This window comes from Dryobates pubescens, chromosome 1 (genome assembly GCF_014839835.1).
Source record: "Dryobates pubescens isolate bDryPub1 chromosome 1, bDryPub1.pri, whole genome shotgun sequence".
Lineage (NCBI taxonomy): Eukaryota > Metazoa > Chordata > Aves > Piciformes > Picidae > Dryobates > Dryobates pubescens.
In genome coordinates, this window is record NC_071612.1 from 26,797,379 (window position 1) to 26,816,865 (window position 19,487).

At 50.3% G+C, this 19,487-nt stretch overlaps 2 protein-coding genes across 2 annotated transcripts in view; both read left to right on the forward strand.

The window, feature by feature from the left end:
- The first annotated feature begins 626 nt into the window (after positions 1 to 626).
- EXOC1L (exocyst complex component 1 like) lies at positions 627 to 9,219 on the forward strand. The gene is made up of 3 exons (XM_054163194.1): positions 627 to 793; positions 5,522 to 5,652; positions 8,806 to 9,219. Exons 1-3 carry the CDS (start codon positions 673 to 675, stop codon positions 9,067 to 9,069), a joined length of 516 nt encoding a protein of 171 aa, XP_054019169.1. The 5' UTR covers positions 627 to 672; the 3' UTR covers positions 9,070 to 9,219.
- Positions 9,220 to 14,104: 4,885 nt separating this feature from the next.
- Positions 14,105 to 19,487, forward strand: part of EXOC1 (exocyst complex component 1) — a 28,051-nt gene continuing 22,668 nt past the window's right edge. Inside the window, exons 1-4 of the mRNA XM_054163124.1 lie at positions 14,105 to 14,198; positions 16,428 to 16,561; positions 17,349 to 17,479; positions 18,790 to 18,949. Of these exons, the coding sequence (XP_054019099.1) occupies positions 16,438 to 16,561; positions 17,349 to 17,479; positions 18,790 to 18,949 (415 nt within the window). The 5' untranslated portion in view covers positions 14,105 to 14,198; positions 16,428 to 16,437. The remainder of the gene's footprint in view (positions 14,199 to 16,427; positions 16,562 to 17,348; positions 17,480 to 18,789; positions 18,950 to 19,487) is intronic.

Sequence of the window (19,487 nt, forward strand, 5' to 3'; positions counted from 1 at the left end):
GGGAAAACGCTAACACGAGCAGGTGTTTAAATGAGAGGAGTACTTGTCCCCAGGAGCTCCACTCTCACGCTAGCAACAGTCAAAAAGCTGCGGGTGGTAGTGGCAGTAAAAGCCATAATGCCAGCGAATTCCTTTTACACGTTGTACCAACTCTTTTTACTTGCTGACAAACAGCCTCGCACTAAGTGGCAGCTCCTGTCGCCCTAAACTGCTTTCGGCGGGGCGGCTTTGCGCCTTTCCTCGCACGTCCTCTCCTCCTGCGGCGGGCTGACAGCACAGGCGGCCGCCCCGACGGCGTTCCCAGCCCGCCGCGACCGCTGGGACCTCACCCAGGCCCCGCCCGGTACCGTAGGGGCATCAGCTCCTCCGAGGGAGGCCCTGGGACCCTGCGGGCAGAGAGGGTGGGAGGGACAGAGGGAGGGCGGACACGCGTGGGGCGGGGAGAGCCGCGGTCCGGCTGCTCCCCGCGCCGGCACCCTCAGTGGCCCCGGCGGCGCGGGCGGTTGGCGGAGCGGGAGCGGGGCCCCGCCGCGGGCCGCCGCTGGCGATGCCTCCCCCGCGGCCTCGGGGCAGCCTCGGGCGCGGCTCCCCGCGGGTGTCCGGCGAGACGCGGCGGTCGCGGGATGCGAGGGGCCGGGGCCCGCCGCTGAGCAGCTCCGCGGTGCGGGGGCGATGTCCTCGCTCGTGAAGGAGGACCTGGCGAAGAGGCTGTTCGGGCCCCGGCGGCAGAGGCTGCAGGAGTTCATCGAGGTGGAGGGCTCGGGCGCCGGGCGCTGCTACCTGTGCGCCGCAGGTACCGGGGCGGGCGGCCGGGCGCGGGTGTTGGGGTATGGGAGGGAGCGGACCGGGGCGGCCAGCGGCGCGGCTGCAGCTCCCGCCGGGACCCAGCGGGACGCCAAGTTCAGCTGGCTGTCCCCGCACTGCCCGCAGCTTTCAGAACCTGGGCTCGGTCCTGCTTGCGATTCGTATGGGCTTGAAATTTGCTATTGCCGGGCAAGGCGACGCTTTAGCGCCGAAAGCGTTCGGGAGGTGGCAGAGCTGCCCCTGCCTCGGCTCTGCCTGAAGGAGCAACCCCTTGCCATGGATCTAATTAGGATTTCCATAAGAAAGCGTTAACGACAGCAACGCTGCAGGAAACATTTGTAGCTTCCAGAGCTTTTGCAGTAGCCTTTGCCTAACGTTCTGCAGGAGTACCAGTGACTTAGGGAACAATAAACAAATGCGATTTGAGGTAGTAATTAGCACAAGCTGCAAGTAAACCAAGATTGCTGAGATAAACTTAATCGCCTGGCTCTTTCCTTAATTTGATTTTGTTTCATAACCTTTTTCGAGCAAGCTTTCAGAAAAGGTTGTTCCTTTTAAACCCACAGCACTGAAAGGCACTCAAGAGACATTCTCTCCTCCACAAGTCGTTAGATTCAACCTAGCAGTTGAAGGTTACTTCAACGTAGCAGTTATGTAAATGCTTTTCCCAGCCTGTTTCCTCTTCAGGCTCAAAATACACATCCCATGTAGAAACAATCTCTGTGCTTGAGACATGGATTGGGTTAACATCCAGCATGGATGATGTCAACTGTACTCTGTGGTCATCATCCTGCTGAGCATCTGAAGCCTTCATCTGTTGTACAGGTTATTGGAAGTACTGAGCAAGTTGTGTGCCCTGCACTCATGGAACTGTAGCAGAACAGGCTTTGTGGTTTAGAATCATGAAAAACAATGTTAAGAAATGGATTCCTGGTTGCCACAGAGTTTCTACATGCACAGAAATGCCAGCCTGGTTCATAGGTCACAAAGCTATCCAGAGGAAGTGTGTTTAGTTGCATGTGGTAGATCTAAAGAGTTCCCTGTTAGGAAATATCCAAAGAGGAGAAAGAACATTATGCACCTTTAAAATATATATAGTTGAAATGTTCTTTTTAAGGTAGAGAAGACCAAGCCTCCAATCAGATTAACTGATCAGAATTCTCTGAAGACATAAAGGGAAAATTGTGTGGAGTACTGAGTGGGATCTCTCCCATACCCAACAGGAAACTCTTTGAATATATTCAGGCATAGTCAAGTAAGTGGTGAGTGGAGTGGAGTGGAAATCTGACTCTGAAAGGTGGCTTGCATCCAGCTGCCAGCAGCTACTGCTGTGATTCTGTAGGAGCAGAACACCTTATACATAGAATGCATAGAATACACCAGGTTGGAAGAGACCTTCAAGATCATCGTGTCCAACCCATCAACCAATCCTGCACTGCAACCTCAGTATGTTCCTCCTGATTTCAAATTACCATAAGGGAAAAAGAGCAACAAAAATAATCAGGCAAAACTTCAGAAGTCTGTGCCTTTTGGAGTCTCTGTTCCAGCAGAATCTTGGTGTGGATAATTAAACAACATTCATTTTGTGCCATGTGCCCAAGATTAGTTCCCTTCCCCTTCACAACAACAAGTCCTAGTTCCTGCATGAAGGCAAGAGCATCCTTGCACTAAATGCTTCAGGAACCTGGGAAGAATGCAGAGCTGAAATGCAGCCACATCCAGGACAGGGGTTTCACAACCCACTGTTGGTACACCTGAGAAGAGCAGTAGTGATCACATCTTATTACCCAACAGAGACTATGAGAAAGGTGTTTCAGTCCACAGAAGACTTCAAGAAATAGTTTGCAGCCTATGAAGGCATTGCCCATTGCTCTATGAGGCTGTGTCCTCCCCTAAGAAAGCTTCTAGAGTGTAACAGAATGAGATGGGAGATGTGAGCTCATGTGTTCCCCCCCAGGAAAGCCTCTAGAGTGTAACAGAATGAGATGGGAGATGTGAGCTCATGTGTTCCCCCCAGGAAAGCTTCTAGAGTGTAACAGAATGAGATGGGAGATGTGAGCTCATGTGTTCCCCCCAGGAAAGCTTCTAGAGTGTAACAAAATGAGATGGGAGATATGAGCTCATGTGTCCCCTCCCAAGAAAGCTTCTAGAGTTTAATAGAATTAGATCATGCTCTACATAAAATTTTGCTGTAACTGCCAGCTGAGTGCAAGAAGCAGCAATATGTAAGATGTAGAAGTGAAAAAAAGGTTGTGTGATGTTTTCTGTTCTAAGCTGAAAATAGTCCATGCAGGTTTCACCACTGCTCCTGGTTTTGTTCTTCCCAACACATCTGTGCTCTGTCCTTATGCCACATGATTTCTGCTTCTGCAGGAGGGGTAGAAGAGTGGCAGTGTGTGGGACCTGGGGGACACCATCCCCCACAGCAAACTCCTGGCCAAGCTGTTAGCCCATGGCTTGGATGGGAGCACACTGCATTGGGTTAGGAACTGGCTGGAGGCTGAGCCCAGAGAGTGGTGGTGAATGGTGTCACAGCCAGCTGGCAGCTAGACACCAGTGGTGTGCCCCAAGGATCAGTGCTGGAGGTGTTCAGGAGGAGACTTGATAGGGTGCTTGGTGCCATGGTTTAGCTGATTAGGTGGTGTTGGATGATAGGTTGGATGTGATGATCTTGAAGGTCTCTTCCAACCTGGTCTGGTCTGGTCTGGTCTGGTCTATTCTATTCTATTCTATTCTATTCTATTCTATTCTATTCTATTCTATTCCCCTTTGTATTTCTGACAGGACTGGGGATTTTTGAGCTTGAGCTCTTGAGGGAGACAACAACATATTCCCTCACAAGCAAGCAAGCAAACAGGAGAAACTGAAAGTATGATGTGAATGTTCTAAGATTAGCCTGTAAAAGAAACTGACAGGATGTCTCCATAGAAGACACCACAGTGGTGGTCCTTTGGTTACAAATCATTGAGCAACTCTGACTGTCAGGGCCAGAAAAAAACCAAAGCTGCAGTGACTTGTATTTCAAAGAATCATTTCCCAGGCAAGGAAGCAATAGGCTGAGAGAAACTCTAATAAATTGATGTATTTTCCATTTCCCCCCCTTTGCAATGGGAAGAAGGCACATGCCCAACAAACCTTCTTTGCTTCTCTGTATTTAATAGCCATTTGCTTCCAAACAGGGGAGAAGGAAGAAACATTTTAAGAGGAATGAGATCAAATTAAGTCAAGTTGCAAAAGAAGCTTAAAAAAGTTCAGGCAGTGTTTAGAAATGAAAGAACCTTGCTCCAGCCCTTGTGCCATGATGCAGAAAGCTCCTGCCAGCCATCTCACCCTTATCTTAGGCTGTGGGCTGGCTTGAGGAACTGGCCAGCCCTGCAGCTATCAGTCTGGATGTGCAGGAGACTGTGCAGGCTCATTACTGTGTGTTACAGAAATCCAATCAAAGCACTCAGTGTAATCAATTAATAATGGTAGTTATTGCAAAGAGTGTCTGCATGCTCTCTGTTGTTGTTGTTGTTACTCTGATTTCTTGCCTAAATTGGGAAAAAAGTAATTTCTACAAAGTTAGCCCTGGGCAGCTCGAAGCTGTAAGAAGTATTTCACTGTTGTTAAGTGGCCTACCTCCACATTTTATAGGCAAAGGAGAACTTTGCTTTAAAAAGCTGATAGCTTCATAAGAGAACATCCATGCCTAGCAAAAGCAAAGACAGAGCCTTGGTAGCAGTTTTGTGGCTGTCTGACTCCAGCACTCCAAATGATACCCTCTCAAAGTGAGCAGGATAAGTGGATTAGTCATGCAGATCCAGGGAGGTGGTTGGGGCACCATCCCTGGAGATACTCAAGGTGAGGCTTGACAGGGCTCTGGGCAACCTGATCTAGTTGGGAATGTCCCTGCTGACTGCAGGTGACCTTTGGAGGTCCCTTCCAACCCAGACCATTCTCTGATTCTGTGAGCCAGTGCTGGAATGAAGTTTCCACTGCACTGCTAATGAATTCAGATGAGTTTTGCAGAGGCAAGATTCTCTGCTGTTCAGGATGGGTGAAGTAAAGCTTAAATCTAATAAAAGCTGACAGGTTTCATGGACTGGAAGGTGTTCAGAGAAGGGCCATGAGGATGAGCAGAGGGCTGGAGCTGCTCTGCTGTGAGGACAGACTGAGGGAGTTGGGGCTGTTCAGTATGGAGAAGAGAAGGCTCCCAGGAGACCTAACTGTGGCCTTCCAGCATCTGCAGGGGAGCCACAAGAAAGCTGGGGAGGGACTTTTGAGGGTGTCAGGGAGTGATAGGACTGGGGGGGATGGATCCAAGCTAGAGGAGGGGAGATTTAGATTAGACATTAGGAAGTTCTTCAGCATGGAGGTGGTGAGAGCCTGGCACAGGTTGCCCAGGGAGGTGGTGGCAGCCTCATGCCTGGAGGTTTTTGCAGCCAGGCTGGATGTGGCTGTGAGCAGCCTGCTGTAGTGTGAGGTGTCCCTGCCCATGGCAGGGGGGTTGGAACTGGCTGATCCTTGAGGTCCCTTCCAACCCTAACAATTCTGTGACTGACAGTGCTCTTCCTGCTCTGTGGGCAAAATAAAACTCTTAAGTCCAGCCCAGCCCTTTGCAGCCCTGCCTGTCACCATTGAAGTTATTATCTAAACCAAGGTTTGATTAAGTCTCTTCTTGTTATTGGCCTTTTGGGGAAGTGCTTGCCTGTCTCAACTTGTTCTTTTCTTGCAGTGACTAGGAGTGAGGAGGTAGAAATCTGCCTGGTCAAACACTGGCGAGTGGATCGAGAGGAGAAGTATGAAATAGCTGAAAAGTGGTTTTTGAAAGACCTGGAGATGATTGATGGGAAAGAAGCAGACACTGTGAGTGCTGAGTGTTATTAAATACATAGAGCATGCTTCACTTGTGTGGAAATTTGGGGTGTAAGAATTGCAGTGCAGTTAAAGTACATTGCCTGAAAAATAGTTATGTAAAACAAACCCCAACCCAAATCCATCAAACCTCCAAGGAGTTTTGATTTCATTGCATATGGAAGGCTCCATATTGCATTTGCACTCTTGGAGGAGGGGGGAAGGAAAGAGAGATTTCCTTGCTTGTAATCTTCATCTCCCCACTGGAGATCTGAGGGACAAGCTGGATGTTTTCTGTTTTGTGACTCATAAAGGGAGACAAAAATTGTCCTCCTGCAGCTCCCAGTGTAGAGTGGAGTTAATGCCCCAGGTTTTAATGAGCATTTGAAAACAAAATGCCATTAACTATTGTTGTGGGGAATGTGACCCTAGCATTTGGATGTAGGAGCCTTTCCTCTGCGTGATGACATCCTGCTTGTTTGGGGTACCAGCTCACCCAATTAGAATAGAATAGAATAAGAATAGAATTAACCAGGTTGGAAGAGACCTTTGAGATCATTGTGTCCAACCCATCAACCAATCCAACCCACCTAAACAACTAAACCATGGCACCAAGCACCCCATCAAGTCTCCTCCTGAACACCTCCAGTGATGGTGACTCCACCACCTCCCTGGGCAGCCCATTCCAATGGGCAATCACTCTCTCTGTGTAGAACTTCTTCCTAACATCCAACCTAAACCTCCCCTGGCACAGCCTGAGACTGTGTCCTCTTGTTCTGGTGCTGGCTGCCTGGGAGAAGAGACCAGCCTCCACCTGGCTACAACCTCCCTTCAGGGAGCTGTAGAGAGCAAGAAGGTCTCCCCTGAGCCTCCTCTTCTCCAGGCTAAGCAACCCCAGCTCCCTCAGCCTCTCCTCACAGGGCTGTGTTCCAAACCCTTCACCAACTTTGCTGCCCTTCTCTGGACTCGTTCCAGCAAGTCAACCTCTTTCCTAAACTGAAGGGCCCAGAACTGGACACAGGACTCAAGGTGTGGCCTAACCAGTGCAGTGTACAGGGGCAGAATGACCTCCCTGTTCCTGCTGGCCACACTGTTCCTGATGCAGGCCAGGATGCCATTGGCCCTCCTGGCTGCCTGGGCACACTGCAGGCTCCTGTTCAGCCTACCATCAACCAGCACCCCCAGGTCCCTCTCTACCTGGCCACTCTCCAGCCACTCTCAGTTCACACAACTGAATCTCATATTGCTTGGACCAATTCAATATTTGTGATTCTTAAGTGCAAACATGAAACAGCTTTGTCTAGATGGGGCTGGTGTGCTGCTGAAAAGTCCTAATCACTCAGACACAGCTTCAGAAGGGTGCAATGAGGCTGCAGTAGTACAATACAGAACACCACCAAAAGCAGAATGGAATCCTGCTTTATAGAAGCTAGAAGAATATGGCAAGGAGAATGTCCTGCTGCATGGATGAAGAGACATTTTAACAGACATCCAGGCACAATAAATGTAGCCCAGGAAAAAATTACCTTTTCCTCCCCCACACCATTGGAAATGCCTTTCAATGAGCATAAAATAGAATTCAGATTCCATTATCCTACTGAAAGGGAAATCAAAAGCCTAGAAGCAAGGTTTCAGAGCCTTTCTCTGAGGAGAATGACCAGTTGTGGTTGCTCTCCTTCTGTCCTGTGCCCTTCACCCTCAAATCTAAAACCAGGAACCTGGGAGCTGGAGGAGGTGAGCTGAGGTTCAGAACATCCCTGCACCAGTGAGCTCTTTGCAGTTTAGGCCAGAGGGGGGAAAAAAGCCACAACTAATAACACTTTATGTCCTCTCTCCAAGTCATGTTGCTTCTGGAGATGTTCCTGCTGCTTCCCAAGCTAAAGCAGCCAGAGGATTTCCTCATCCCTTGCCTGCTTGAATTTAAAGTATCTTTCAGAGTTCATTCAGCCTTCCACAACTCAGCCAATCAAAATCTGTCTCATTTTTGGTTAAAGAAAAGCCTCAATGAACCTCATGTTCATGATTCTGTGGTGATTAATATTGCTATAAATATTTATTCCTTATTCACATCCATAGAATGTAAGGAAATTTAGCTGCTACCAGAATGAATTGTGCCAAGGAGCCAGAAAGCGCAAAGAACTACAATTCAGGCAGGAAGGGTAATCAATATTCTTCTCCTGACTGGCACATACAGTTATAGACCAAGGCAAATGCTTTTCATGGGGTGTTTTAGGCAACATGACAAATTGGTCCCTTTCAAAGCAAGACTGGGTAATCCCAACACAGTGCAGCATATCACTTGGCCAAACTGAAAGGCAGACTCAGGCAAAACTCCTAATGGCAAAGACCAGCAGCTAACTGTAAACTGCTACTTTGTCAAGTTTTAAAAGACCTCTTAGTATGGACAGCAGAGAAGATGCAAAATCACAGGATCACACAGGATCACAGGATGTCAGGGGCTGGAAGGGACCTCCAAAGATCATCCAGTCCAACCCCCTGCCAGAGCAGGACCATAGAGCCCAGCACAGGTCACACAAGAACACATCCAGGTGGGGCTGGAAAGGCTCCAGAGAAGGAGACTCCACAACCTCTCTGGGCAGCCTGCTCCAGTGATCAGTGACCCTCCTCATGCTGAGGTGGAACCTCCTGTGCTGTAGTTTTCATCCACTGCCCCTTGTCCTATCCCAGGGTGCAGATGAGCAGAGCCTGTCCCCTCCCTCCTGACCCCCAGCTGTCAGATATGGATAGACATTTATTAAATCCCCTCTCCATACTGCACAGCCCCAGGTCTCTCAGCCTTTCCTCCCAGGCAGTGCTGCAGTCCCTTCAGCATCCTTGCAGCCTTCCTTTGGATTCTCTCCAGCAGATCCCTGTCCCTCCTGAACGGAGGAGCCCAGAACTGGATGCAATATTCCAGGTGTGGCCTCTCCAGGGCAGAGCAGAAAGGGAGCAGAACCTCCCCTGATCTGCTGGCTGCTTTTCTTAATGCCCCCCAGGATGCCATTGGCCTTCTTGGCCAGCAGGGCACATTGCTGTCCCATGGATAATCCTTGATGGAGTCCATCAAGCAAAAGAAGCCCTGAAGGCAGCTGGACAGAGAACACCAGGTTGCCTTTCCAACATCTGCAGTGCACTTAACAATGTCACTCTCCCTTTTGTTTTTAGGACAACCCCTGGTTTGATATGCACTTCCACAAGGTCTACAGCCTGGAGGCACACAGCTGTGCATCCAAGTACACCTTTGCTCGCACCTTAAGCAAACTGAACGCAAGGTACCTTAAGAAGGACTTGAAGATTGTCAACTTTGATGACACCTACCTAAATGATGATTCAATCTGGTCCTCCAACAACAGGGACTGCTTAGTGCTCATGAGGATATGCTTCTATGCTTTCAACCTTCTATGCCTCTCCCTGTGGCCTTTGTCCTAAAGATGCATTTTCTACCGTGGAGGGGGAGTGGCTGACTCTCCCTGACCAGCACTTAATAAAGCACCTGATCAAAGGGACTGCAGGTGACAGGCACTATCTGCTTTTAAGCTTTACATAGAAGGAGGAAATGGAACATGCTTTTTACCTGAACAACTGACAATTTGTTTCTATCTCAGCTAGGAGGGTCTCACTCTGGCAAATACAAACAGCTGAGGCTTTCAACACAGCCCCAGAGCTGACTACTGCTGGAAGCACAGCTCAGCTTTAACTCAGACACTCTTTACCAAACCATCAGACTAAACAAAAGGAAACAAGGGCCATTGTCCATGGGAATGATTTCAGTTATTATCAAGAGGAAAAATACATTAAAGGTCTTTCCAGGCCTAATCAAAGGACATGGACATTCACCCAGTTCTTTGTAAGATGTCATATACCGAGACACTGCTGGCCTGACCTGATCACAGGAGGTAAAATCGTTGCCCTGAGGTGCAGGGGACTGTCCCTGTGTGGTTAATGTAGCACAGCTGCACCACAGGAGAGAGTGAACATGCTTAATTATCAATGGAAGGAAAGGTGGCTCAAGAGGCCACCTGTCAAGTAATGCAGAACTGTTGCCTCCACCACATTCCCTGCTGTTGCATGCTTCATTTGCTTCCACTGAGCTGGTCTGGCAATTGTCTGTTGGGGACAATTTTCAACCCACCACAAGAATATAGCTTGAAACACCAGATCTGAGGATTTGCCTGCTTCTCCTGCAAGGCCTCTCCAAAACTCAGCAGGAAGAAATTTGCAGCAGTGAAGGATTAGCACAAATGGATTTGTAGCTTGCTTATAAAATGTTTCACCTGAATGAGGGAGGGAGCTGATGTGTGGGGTTGTGGATATAGTGTGGATGGTCTCTGGAACAGAGGACACAGCCACATCTCTTCCAGAGAAAAGAAAACACGTGGCAGCTGGAAAAGGAATGAGTGATCATGAGGAAATACAACTTCATGCTCAGCTGTTTGGGAGGAAGAGAGAGAAGAGAGGCTGTCATAAAAGGCTTTTCCCCTGTTGCTTTCCCAACTGTATTTTTTTTCACTCTTTAACCAACACCAACCAAGGCTTCAGACAAAAAGAATTTGAGACTAGTTTGTATGTAGCATTCATCAATATCAGATTTGTCTTCCTCTACACTTAAAAAATTGCATTAGTTATCTGCAGCTCCATGCCCCAGAAAGCATTTAACACCATCACTCAGAGAAGAGAGTTCCCTGTCAAAAAATACACTGGTGAAGTTCCACGGGAGTTCAGGGATTGAAGATCATTTTCCCCATCCTTGATGTTACAGTGAGAACAGAAGGACTTTTCCTGTGTGCTTCTCTTTCATGAAAAACTAATATTTTCCAGCATCTTAAAGGCCAAGGGGGAATGGTTTGAAGCTGAGGCAGAGCAGGGTTAGAGTGGAGCTGAGGAAGAAGTTGTTCAGCAGGAGGCTGCTGAGACTCTGGCCCAGGCTGCCCAGGGAGGCTGTGGCTGCCTCCTGCCTGGGGGTGCTGGAGGCCAGGCTGGATGAGGCCCTGAGCAGCTGAGTGTAGCTGAGAGGTGTCCCTGGGCATGGTGTGGAGGTTGGAGGAGCTGAGCTCTGAGCTCCCTTCCAGCCTGAGCCATTCTAGGATTTAAAAAGTCAGTTTGGAAGTGAAGCAGAGCAGGGAGGGAAGCCTGTTCTGGACTGTCCCTTTTGGGTTGTTTCTTGTTCTTCTCCTTTGTATATTGGAGTCATACACACAGTAACCCACACTGAAAGCTTAGACTACTCCTTTCCCTGTCATCCACCTATTCTCCAGGCCTTTCAGTCACTGTCAGTGTGTGAATCTCTCTTCTTGCACTAAAAATAGGGGTTGCACCACATCATTTGCCACATGTAATGTACAAATGTTTTGTCATGAGTTGAAGCCAGTATTGGAAGATCACAGCCCCTTTCTGAAGAGCAGCTGTGGGAAGCTGAAGTAGAAGAGGATGGCACTGTGCCATCTCATGTCAGGATGGCACTGTGATCTCATGTCAGTTTGAACATGTGGGAAGCCACCCTTCAGCAGTAACAAGCTCTGGTTTGCTTGGGGTTTTGGGGGCTTTGGAGGTCTTGGGTTTCTTTTCTTTGTATTTGTTTGGGGCTTTTTGTTTGGTTGGTTTATTATCTGCTTGTTTGTTTTTTTTTTCCTTTTAAGCAAACTTAACAGCTAAAGGCAGGAAATAAGAAGGATTTTTTGACCACCTACCAAAAGCTTTATGAAACCCTGCCCAATTTTTTTATGGCTCACTTGTTCAGTCTTTATAGATCCAGCTAGAGACAGTTACATTTTGTGGCTGAACTGAGAAATTACCAAACTGTACCCTCTCTTTTAACCTTGGCCCTCATGAATGATACATTATAGAAGTACACAGCATGCTGTTTTGCAAGTCAGAAATAGAAGGAAAGGCTTCAGCAAGACTCTGCTGGTCAGTCATGTCTAATGCTTTCAAGCAAGTGGAGAAATGAGACTGCAATGCTGACATTGGTTTTACACATTAGAAGTCCAGATTTTGGCAATTTAATTCAACAGCCTGCAAAAAAAGAGATGTTTTCTGTTGACCCTTGTTGGCCTGGCTAAATAAATCACATCAACTATACCTTAAAGTCATACTGATGTATTAATGTGAATAAATCATGCAGGCCTTGTCATTTGATATTCTAAGATCCTGTGGTCCTGCACTGTCGTATCTTTCAACCCTGAGTACAGGTTTGTTTCTTTTGTGAGCATACTCACCTCCCAAAAGATGTCAAACTTCTTCATGACTCTGCCATGGCATCAGCTGAGGACACAGGTATCAGACATGGGTTTTGCTGTTGATGAATGGTTCTCCTTGGTAGCAAGCAACAGGAGCAGAGGATTGGATGGTAGGAAGAAATTCTTCCCCATGAGGGTGGTGAGAGCCTGGCACAGGTTGCCCAGGGAGGTGGTGGGAGCCTCCTGCCTGGAGGTTTTTGCAGCCAGGCTGGATGTGGCTGTGAGCAACCTGCTGTAGTGTGAGGTGTCCCTGCCCATGGCAGGGGGGCTGGAACTGGCTGATCCTTGAGGTCCCTTCCAGCCCTGACAATTCTGTGATGCTATGATATGGTTCCATGCTTCACCAGGGGAGGTTCAGGCTGGATGCTAGGAAATATTTCTTCACAGAGAGAATTTTCTATCATGGAATGGTCTGCCCAGGACAGTGCTGGAGTCACCATTTCTGGGGGTGTTTAAGCAGCCTGTGGAGCTGGTGCTTAGGGTTATGGTTTAGGGTTGATCCTTCAGTGCTGGGTTGAGAGTTGGATGGATGAGCTTAGAGATCTCTTTCAACAGGATGTTCTCTGTGATTCTGTGTTATTGCTCCCACGGCCAGGGGCTGCACTTTGGCCACAACAACCCTATGCAGTGCTACAGGCTGGGGACACAGTGGCTGGAGAGCAGCCAGGCAGAAAGGACCTGAGGGTAGTGGCTGACAGCAGTGGAACATGAGCCAGCAGTGTGCCCAGCTGGCCAAGAAAGGCAACGGCATCCTGGCAACGGCATCCTGGCCTGCATCAGGAACAGTGTGGCCAGTAGGAGCAGGGAAGTCATTCTGCCCCTGTACTCAGTAATGGTTAGGCCACACCTGGAGTCCTGTGTCTAGTTCTGGGCTCCTCAGTTCAGGAAAGATGTTGAGTTGCTGGAAGGTGTCCAGAGAATGGCAACAAAGCTGGGGAGGGGTCTGGAGCACAGCCCTGTGAGGAGAGGCTGAGGGAGCTGGGGTTGCTTAGCCTGGAGAAGAGGAGGCTCAGGGGAGACCTTCTTGCTCTCTACAACTCCCTGAAGGGAGGTTGCAGGCAGGTGGGGGTTGGTCTCTTCTCCCAGGCAAGCAGCACCAGAACAAGAGGACACAGTCTCAAGCTGTGCCAGGGGAGGCTCAGGCTGGAGGTGAGGAGAAAGTTCTTCCCAGCAAGAGAGATTGGCCATTGGAATGTGCTGCCCAGGGAGGTGGTGGAGTCACCGTCACTGGAGGTGTTCAAGAAAGGCTTGGATGTGGCACTTGGAGCCATGGTTTAGTTGCCAGGAGGTGTTAGGTGATAGTTTGGACTTGCTGATCTCTGAGGTCTTTTCCATCCTGGCTGATTCTGTGTTTCTCTGAAACCTCTCCCGGCTTGCCCTGCAGGGATCCTCCTTGCCTGCCTCTTCTCGCTGGTTCACCCCGGGCGCTGTCACAGCAGGGCTGACCCCTGGGCTGAGCAGCTGCAGCTGCGCACAGCTCGGGGGGCAGCTTCTTCCCCCACAGCCCCGCAGAGCTCAGGCAGACTTCCCAGGCCCTTCTCTTCTTCTCCGACCCCAGTCAACCCAGCGCGGGCTCTGCCGGGAGCGGCCTCAGCACGGCGCCCTGGGAAGCAGCAGGAGCAGCCTTAACCAGGGTCCCTTCGCCAGCAGAGCGCCTGGGGGGCCTCACAGGGCGCTGCCGCGGTGCCAAGCCCCTCACGGAAGACACCGCTCCAGCCCAGCAACACCGCCTGCCCCCTCCGCAGGCGCTCACGGCCTGGGCTCGGCACTGCTTCAAGGGCCACAGCGCAAAGCCTGCCGTAAGGCAGAGCAAACAGGCGCGCAGCTGGCGCCCGCTCCCCGCCGCCTCCGCACCGGGGTCCCAATCCAGCCCTCTCTCACTCTCTTCCCGCCCCAGCGGGCGGCCCGTTACAAGCGTCGCCCACTCTCCTCCGGCAGGGGGCGCTGCGCCCGCCTCCCGCCGCCTTCGCCGCGCGGGGTCCGATCCAGCCCTCTCTCACTCTCTTCCCGCCCCAGCGGGCGGCCCGTTACAAGCGTTGCGCCACCTCCTCCGGCAGGGGGCGCTGCGCCCCCCTCCCGCCGCCTTCGCCGCGCGGGGTCCGATCCAGCCCTCTCTCACTCCCTTCCCGCCCCAGCGGGAGGCCCGCTACAAGCGTTGCGCCACCTCCTCCGGCAGGGGGCGCTGCGCGGCCTGCCGAGCCCGCCGTCTCGCTGCCCGCGTCACGTGAGCGGAAGCGGCAGTGTCAGGGCAGCGCGCGGCGCCGGCGGTCTGCGGCCGGAGGCGGCTCCGTTCCTCTCCCCGCTCCCGGCTTCGGCTCCGCGGTGAGAGCCAAGCGGCCCCGGCATCCTCTACTCTTCCCCCAGCCGCGGATTAGGGGCCTGCCGCTTTTTCCTCCGCGGGCCGGGCGCCCCGGGGTGGCTTGGCCGTGACAGGGCCGCCGGGCTGGGGGCTGTGGCGGCTGGGCCAAGAGCTGACTCCGGGGAGGTTTCTGCAGAACTTGCAGGTGGGAGGCGGTGAAGCTGGGGGCAGCCGGTGTCCTTGGGAGGCTGTCGCTGCTGCAAACAGCTCTTTGGAGTTTTCCTCTTAAATCCTGTTGATAAATATCTGAGGGCTGGGGGTCAAGAGGGAGGGGACAGGCAATGGATAGAAACTAAAGGCACAGGAGGTTCCACCTCAACATGAGGAGGAACTTCTTCACTGTGAGGATCACAGAGCCCTGGAACGGGCTCCCCAGGGAGGCTGCGGAGTCTCCTTCTCTGGAGCCTTTCCAGCCCCATCTGGATGTGTTCCTGTGTGCCCTGTGCTGGATTCCACGGTCCTGCTCTGGCAGGGGGGTTGGCCTGGATGATCTCCTGAGGTCCTTTCCAACCCCTAACATCCTTTGGTGCTTGATCTTTTGGTCGGTGTGTGGCTGTGCACGGCGTTCCCGGGATGCTGCAGTTAGGCGGTGCTCGAGTTACATTTTAAGCTGCTAGGATGCAGAAGTAGCTTCTTGCCTGCTTACACACCTAGAGAGACCAAGCAGTGCTCAGTGAGTAGTGCTACTAAATTAGTCTGTCAGATCCTTCCCTTGTGTTTCCTGGACACTCTGTGACGCATTTGATGGATTTCCTGTAGCCAAGGCTTTGTTTGTAATGTTACTGGAAGAAAGCAAACAATGCAGTAGAGTCTAAAGGAATTTATCATAGAATTGTCAGGGTTGGAAGGGACCTCAAGGATCAGCCAGTTCCAACCCCCCTGCCACGGGCAGGGACACCTCACACTTCAGCAGGTTGCTCACAGCCACATCCAGCCTGGCTGCAAAAATCTCCAGGCATGAGGCTGCCGCCACCTCCCTGGGCAACCTGTGCCAGTCTCTCACCACCCTCATGGGGAAGAACTTCTTCCTAACATCTAATCTGAATCTACCCACTTCCAGTTTTGTTCCATTCCCTTAGGCTGCTGTGGTCTCAGCTCACCTGAAGTATTCTTCTGAGAGCAGCTTTTGTTGCCAGCTCCTTGTGCTACATTCTCTGTGCCTTTTGGACTGCAGGACTAATGTGTGAAGGCCTTAATGATGAGCTTGCTCTCAGCACATCATGAAGGTTTTGGTGGCTGCAGCTGAGTTTGTAACAGAAGTTGGGCTGTGTCACAGCAAGTCTTTGGTCTTGAGTTTCACTCTTTTTTTTAATGGGGAGGGTGTTTTTTGCACAGCATGGGCAGGGTGTGTCAGCACTGGAGTGGGAAGGTTAGCAAGTTGCATCAGTCTGAATGTGACAGAGCAGAAAGGGAAATCCTAAATCAGGAAGGGAGGGAGATACTTCTGAAGTGCAGCAGGTTGTTGGGTGTTTTATGTGTTCCTCTTATGCCCCTGTTGAGGAGTAGCAGGAGTTGGGGAACCAGCATGTGGAGCCAGCACCTGATGAAAGCAGAGGAGAATTGTTAGATGGCAGCTCTGGAGTGCCAGAGGGTTCTCACATGAACAGCTTTTCTTTGGATGCCCTGAGCTGTGTGCACTTGAGTTCTGTGCACCTGACCCACAGGGGCTGCCCTGCTGGAAAGCTGCTCCATGGAGAAAGACCTTGGAGTCCCAGTGGACAGCAAGGTCTCCATGAAACAACAATGTGACCTTGTGGTCGAGAGGGCAAATGGGATCCTGGGGTGCAGCAAGGAGCCTGGGGCTGTTTAGTGTGGAGAAGGCTGAGAGGGGATCTGATCAACGTCTATCAGTATCTGAGGGGTGGGTGTAAAGTTGGGAGGGAGGGCAAGCTCTTTTCAGTGGTGTGCAGTAATAAGAAACACCAGGTACAAGCTTGAACATAGGAGATTTAAGATTTCAGTTGAACATGAGGAGAAACTTCTTTGCAGAGCAGGCTGCCCAGAGAGGTTGTGGAGTCTCCTTCTCTGGAGCCTTTCCAACCCCACCTGGATGCATTCCCATGCAGACTCCCCTGGGTGATGCTGCTCTGGCAGGGGGGTTGGACTTGATCTCTGGAGGTCCTTTCCAACCTGTCATATACTGTGGTGCTGTGATGTGCCTGAATGTATTCTGACTTGCTCACCTCTTTCAGCTGAGAGAAGATGACTGCCATCAAGCATGCTTTACAGAGGGATATCTTCACTCCCAACGATGAACGCCTGCTGAGCATCGTCAACGTCTGCAAAGCAGGCAAAAAGAAGAGAAACTGCTTTTTGTGTGCCACAGGTAGATAGCAGCACCGCACTCTATGCCTTGGCTTCACCTGTGCTCTTTTTCATTCAGCTGCATTTGTCTCAGCTTTATGGACAAGCTCAATTCTTGCTCTGTATAAAACAGGTGCTTTGCCTTCCTGATGGAGAAAATCTGTTGTAGCTTCCATTCTGTTACTGCTGCTGCTGCTGAGAGAGAAACAGAAATGAGTTATTCTTGGTCCCAGGTGGCATTGGGGATTTGAAATGAAAGAATCAAAATGATTTGTGTGGGTCTGGTTGGCTTTTGGAGCAGGCTTTATATAGTGTTTAAAAAGAGATTAAGTAGGCATGCAGGTGACTAGAGGCCAAGGCAGAGGGCTCCTGGAAAGGAACAGCATTTGAACTTGATTCTAGTGTTCCTTTGAGTGTATGTGTATGGTATCTCTTAAAAAAAAATACAGCAGCTTTGGGTCAATCTGTCAATAAATTAGCTTGCTAGAATAGTTTCTTGGCTGGGAAATCTCAGGCAATGCTTTTATCCTGCCTATAATACCCACTTTTCTGCTTTGTCAGTTATGTGGCCATGGTCAGAGGCCTGCTGTATCAAAGAAATAGCTGTAAATTGGGTTCATTACTTCAGGTTGTGTGGAGGTGGGTATCAGGTTGGCTGAGACTTAAACTGGGCTGTGGATATTGTGGATAAAATCATACCATAGGCTCTCTTTCCATCAGATAAATGTTGTGAAATATCATTTCATTTCAGCAGAAAGAGATGTTAGTTTGTGCATTGTGAAAGGAGTCTCTTGCTGTGTTTTAAACAGTGACAACAGAAAGACCAGTGCAAGTGAACGTGGTGAAAGTGAAGAAGTCTGACAAGGGGGACTTCTACAAGAGGCAGACTGCATGGGCACTGCGAGATCTGGCTGTTGTGGATGCCAAAGATGCTGTTAAAGTATGTGCAACTTCTTCTGCTTTAGTGCTCTGCTCACAACATCCTTTTAGTTCCAAGTTAAGAGTTAGCTTCTTTGGTACAGAGTGCTTTACAGCTTGGGTTGGTAACACAGGAACCGGGAATTAGGATCACAGAATGGCTCAGGCTGGAAGGGAGCTCAGAGCTCAGCTCCTCCAACCTCCACACCATGCCCAGGGACACCTCTCAGCTACACTCAGCTGCTCAAGGCCACATCCAGCCTGGCCTTCAGCACCCCCAGGCAGGAGGCAGCCACAGCCTCCCTGGGCAGCCTGGGCCAGAGTCTCAGCAGCCTCCTGCTGAACAACTTCTTCCTCAGCCCCACTCTAACCCTGCTCTGCCTCAGCTTCAAACCATTGCCCCTTGGCCTGTCTGCAGACAGCCTGAGGAGAAGTCCCTCTGCAGCCTTCCTGCAGGATCCCTTCAGGTCCTGGCAGGCAGCTCTGAGGTCCCCCCAGCATCTTCTTTTCTCCAGGCTGAACACCCCCAGCTCCCTCAACCTGTGCTCACAGCAGAGCTGCTCCAGCCCTTGGAGTATCTTTGTGGCCTCCTCTGGGCTCACTCCAGCAGCTCTGTGTCCGTCTTTGGCTGGGGACACCAGACCTGCAGGCAGGATTGGAGGTGAGGTCTCAGCAGAGCAGAGTCCAGGGGCAGAATCCCCTTTCTTGCCCTGCTGCCCACACTCCCCTGGCTGCAGCCCAGCACACAGCTGCCTGCTGGGCTGCATGAGGGCACTGCTGGCTCCTGGGGAGCTTCTCAGCACCCAACACCTCCAAGTCTCTTTCTTCAGGGCTGCTCTCAACCCACTCTCTGCCCAGCCTGGATTTGTGCTGGGGGTTGGCCTGACCCAGATGCAGAGCCTTGCCCTGTGACTTCTTGAGCCTCCTGCAGTTGGCACTGGCCACTTCTCAAGCCCATTTAACTGAAGTAATGACATTTTTCATCAGGAGGCTGGACCTTGCCAAATACCTGTACTAAGATCTTTAAACCATACTGCTACTAGCTGTAGTCCACACTGTGGCTGTAAAGAGGAGAGGACTTAATTCAGTGGCTCTCAAAGTATTGTTCTTAGAGGTCTCTGTGTTCCATGTTAGTGTTGCCTGACCTGACAAAACCACTGCCTTCATGGTGTGACATTTCCAGTGTTTTAGCACCTTCACTAGGATACCAGAGCTGGAGAATCAGGTTAAAGTTCATTTTGCTGTCTTGCCCTCTCAATACTTAAATTCTCTTTCCTGCTGCTCAGGGAATCCTTTGGCTGCTGAGCCTGTAACATCTCTCATCTTTTGTAGGAGAGTCCTGACTTTGACCTGCACTTTGACAAAGTGTACAAATGGGTTGCAAGCAGCACAGTGGAGAAGAACACCTTCATTTCATGCATCTGGAAACTCAACCAGAGGTATCTTAGGAAGAAAATAGACTTTATCAATGTCAGCTCCCAGCTGTTGGAAGGTAAATTTCTACAACTGGATGTTAAATATCAAAGTTTAATGTGAAACAGACTAAAAAACCCAACAAACCAAACAAGAATCCTAAGCCTGATGTTGTTCCCATTTTATTCTCTTTCTGTTTCCCAAGTCTTCTGCTACTCCAGGTGGTTTTCTGAGTCTTCTCTTTTCTGAGCCTTCTGCTAATCAAGGTGGTTAGCTAGCAGATTGTTCTGTTAGAAAACTGGGAACCAAGGCAAAATACTTGATCAGTGAGGTTGTAAATACTGCTAATGTGAATTGCTAGTTGCAGATACTGATAATGGTTGGACCTGATGATCCCAGGGGTCAATTCTGTGATTGATTCCCCCTGAGCCTAAGCTGCCACAACTTATCACAACAAACTTACTGTATTTCTAAGACACTTTTGTTTCTTGTACAACAAAAAAAACCCTACCTGCATGCTCTGGGAGATCTAAGTGGAACAGTTCTGCTTTTGTTCCCACTTTCATTTCCCCTGGATTAGAAAAATGCTTTTCAAAAGGGATGCTTCAGTAGCCTGC

Excerpts from the sequence above, each read along its gene's own strand:
- EXOC1L (XM_054163194.1), top strand. The coding sequence starts at position 673 with ATGTCCTCGCTCGTGAAGGAGGACCTGGCGAAGAGGCTGTTCGGGCCC. Across the intron at positions 794-5,521 it reads CTGCTACCTGTGCGCCGCAG|TGACTAGGAGTGAGGAGGTA; the intron begins GTACCGGGGCGG and ends CTTTTCTTGCAG. Across the intron at positions 5,653-8,805 it reads ATGGGAAAGAAGCAGACACT|GACAACCCCTGGTTTGATAT; the intron begins GTGAGTGCTGAG and ends TTTTGTTTTTAG.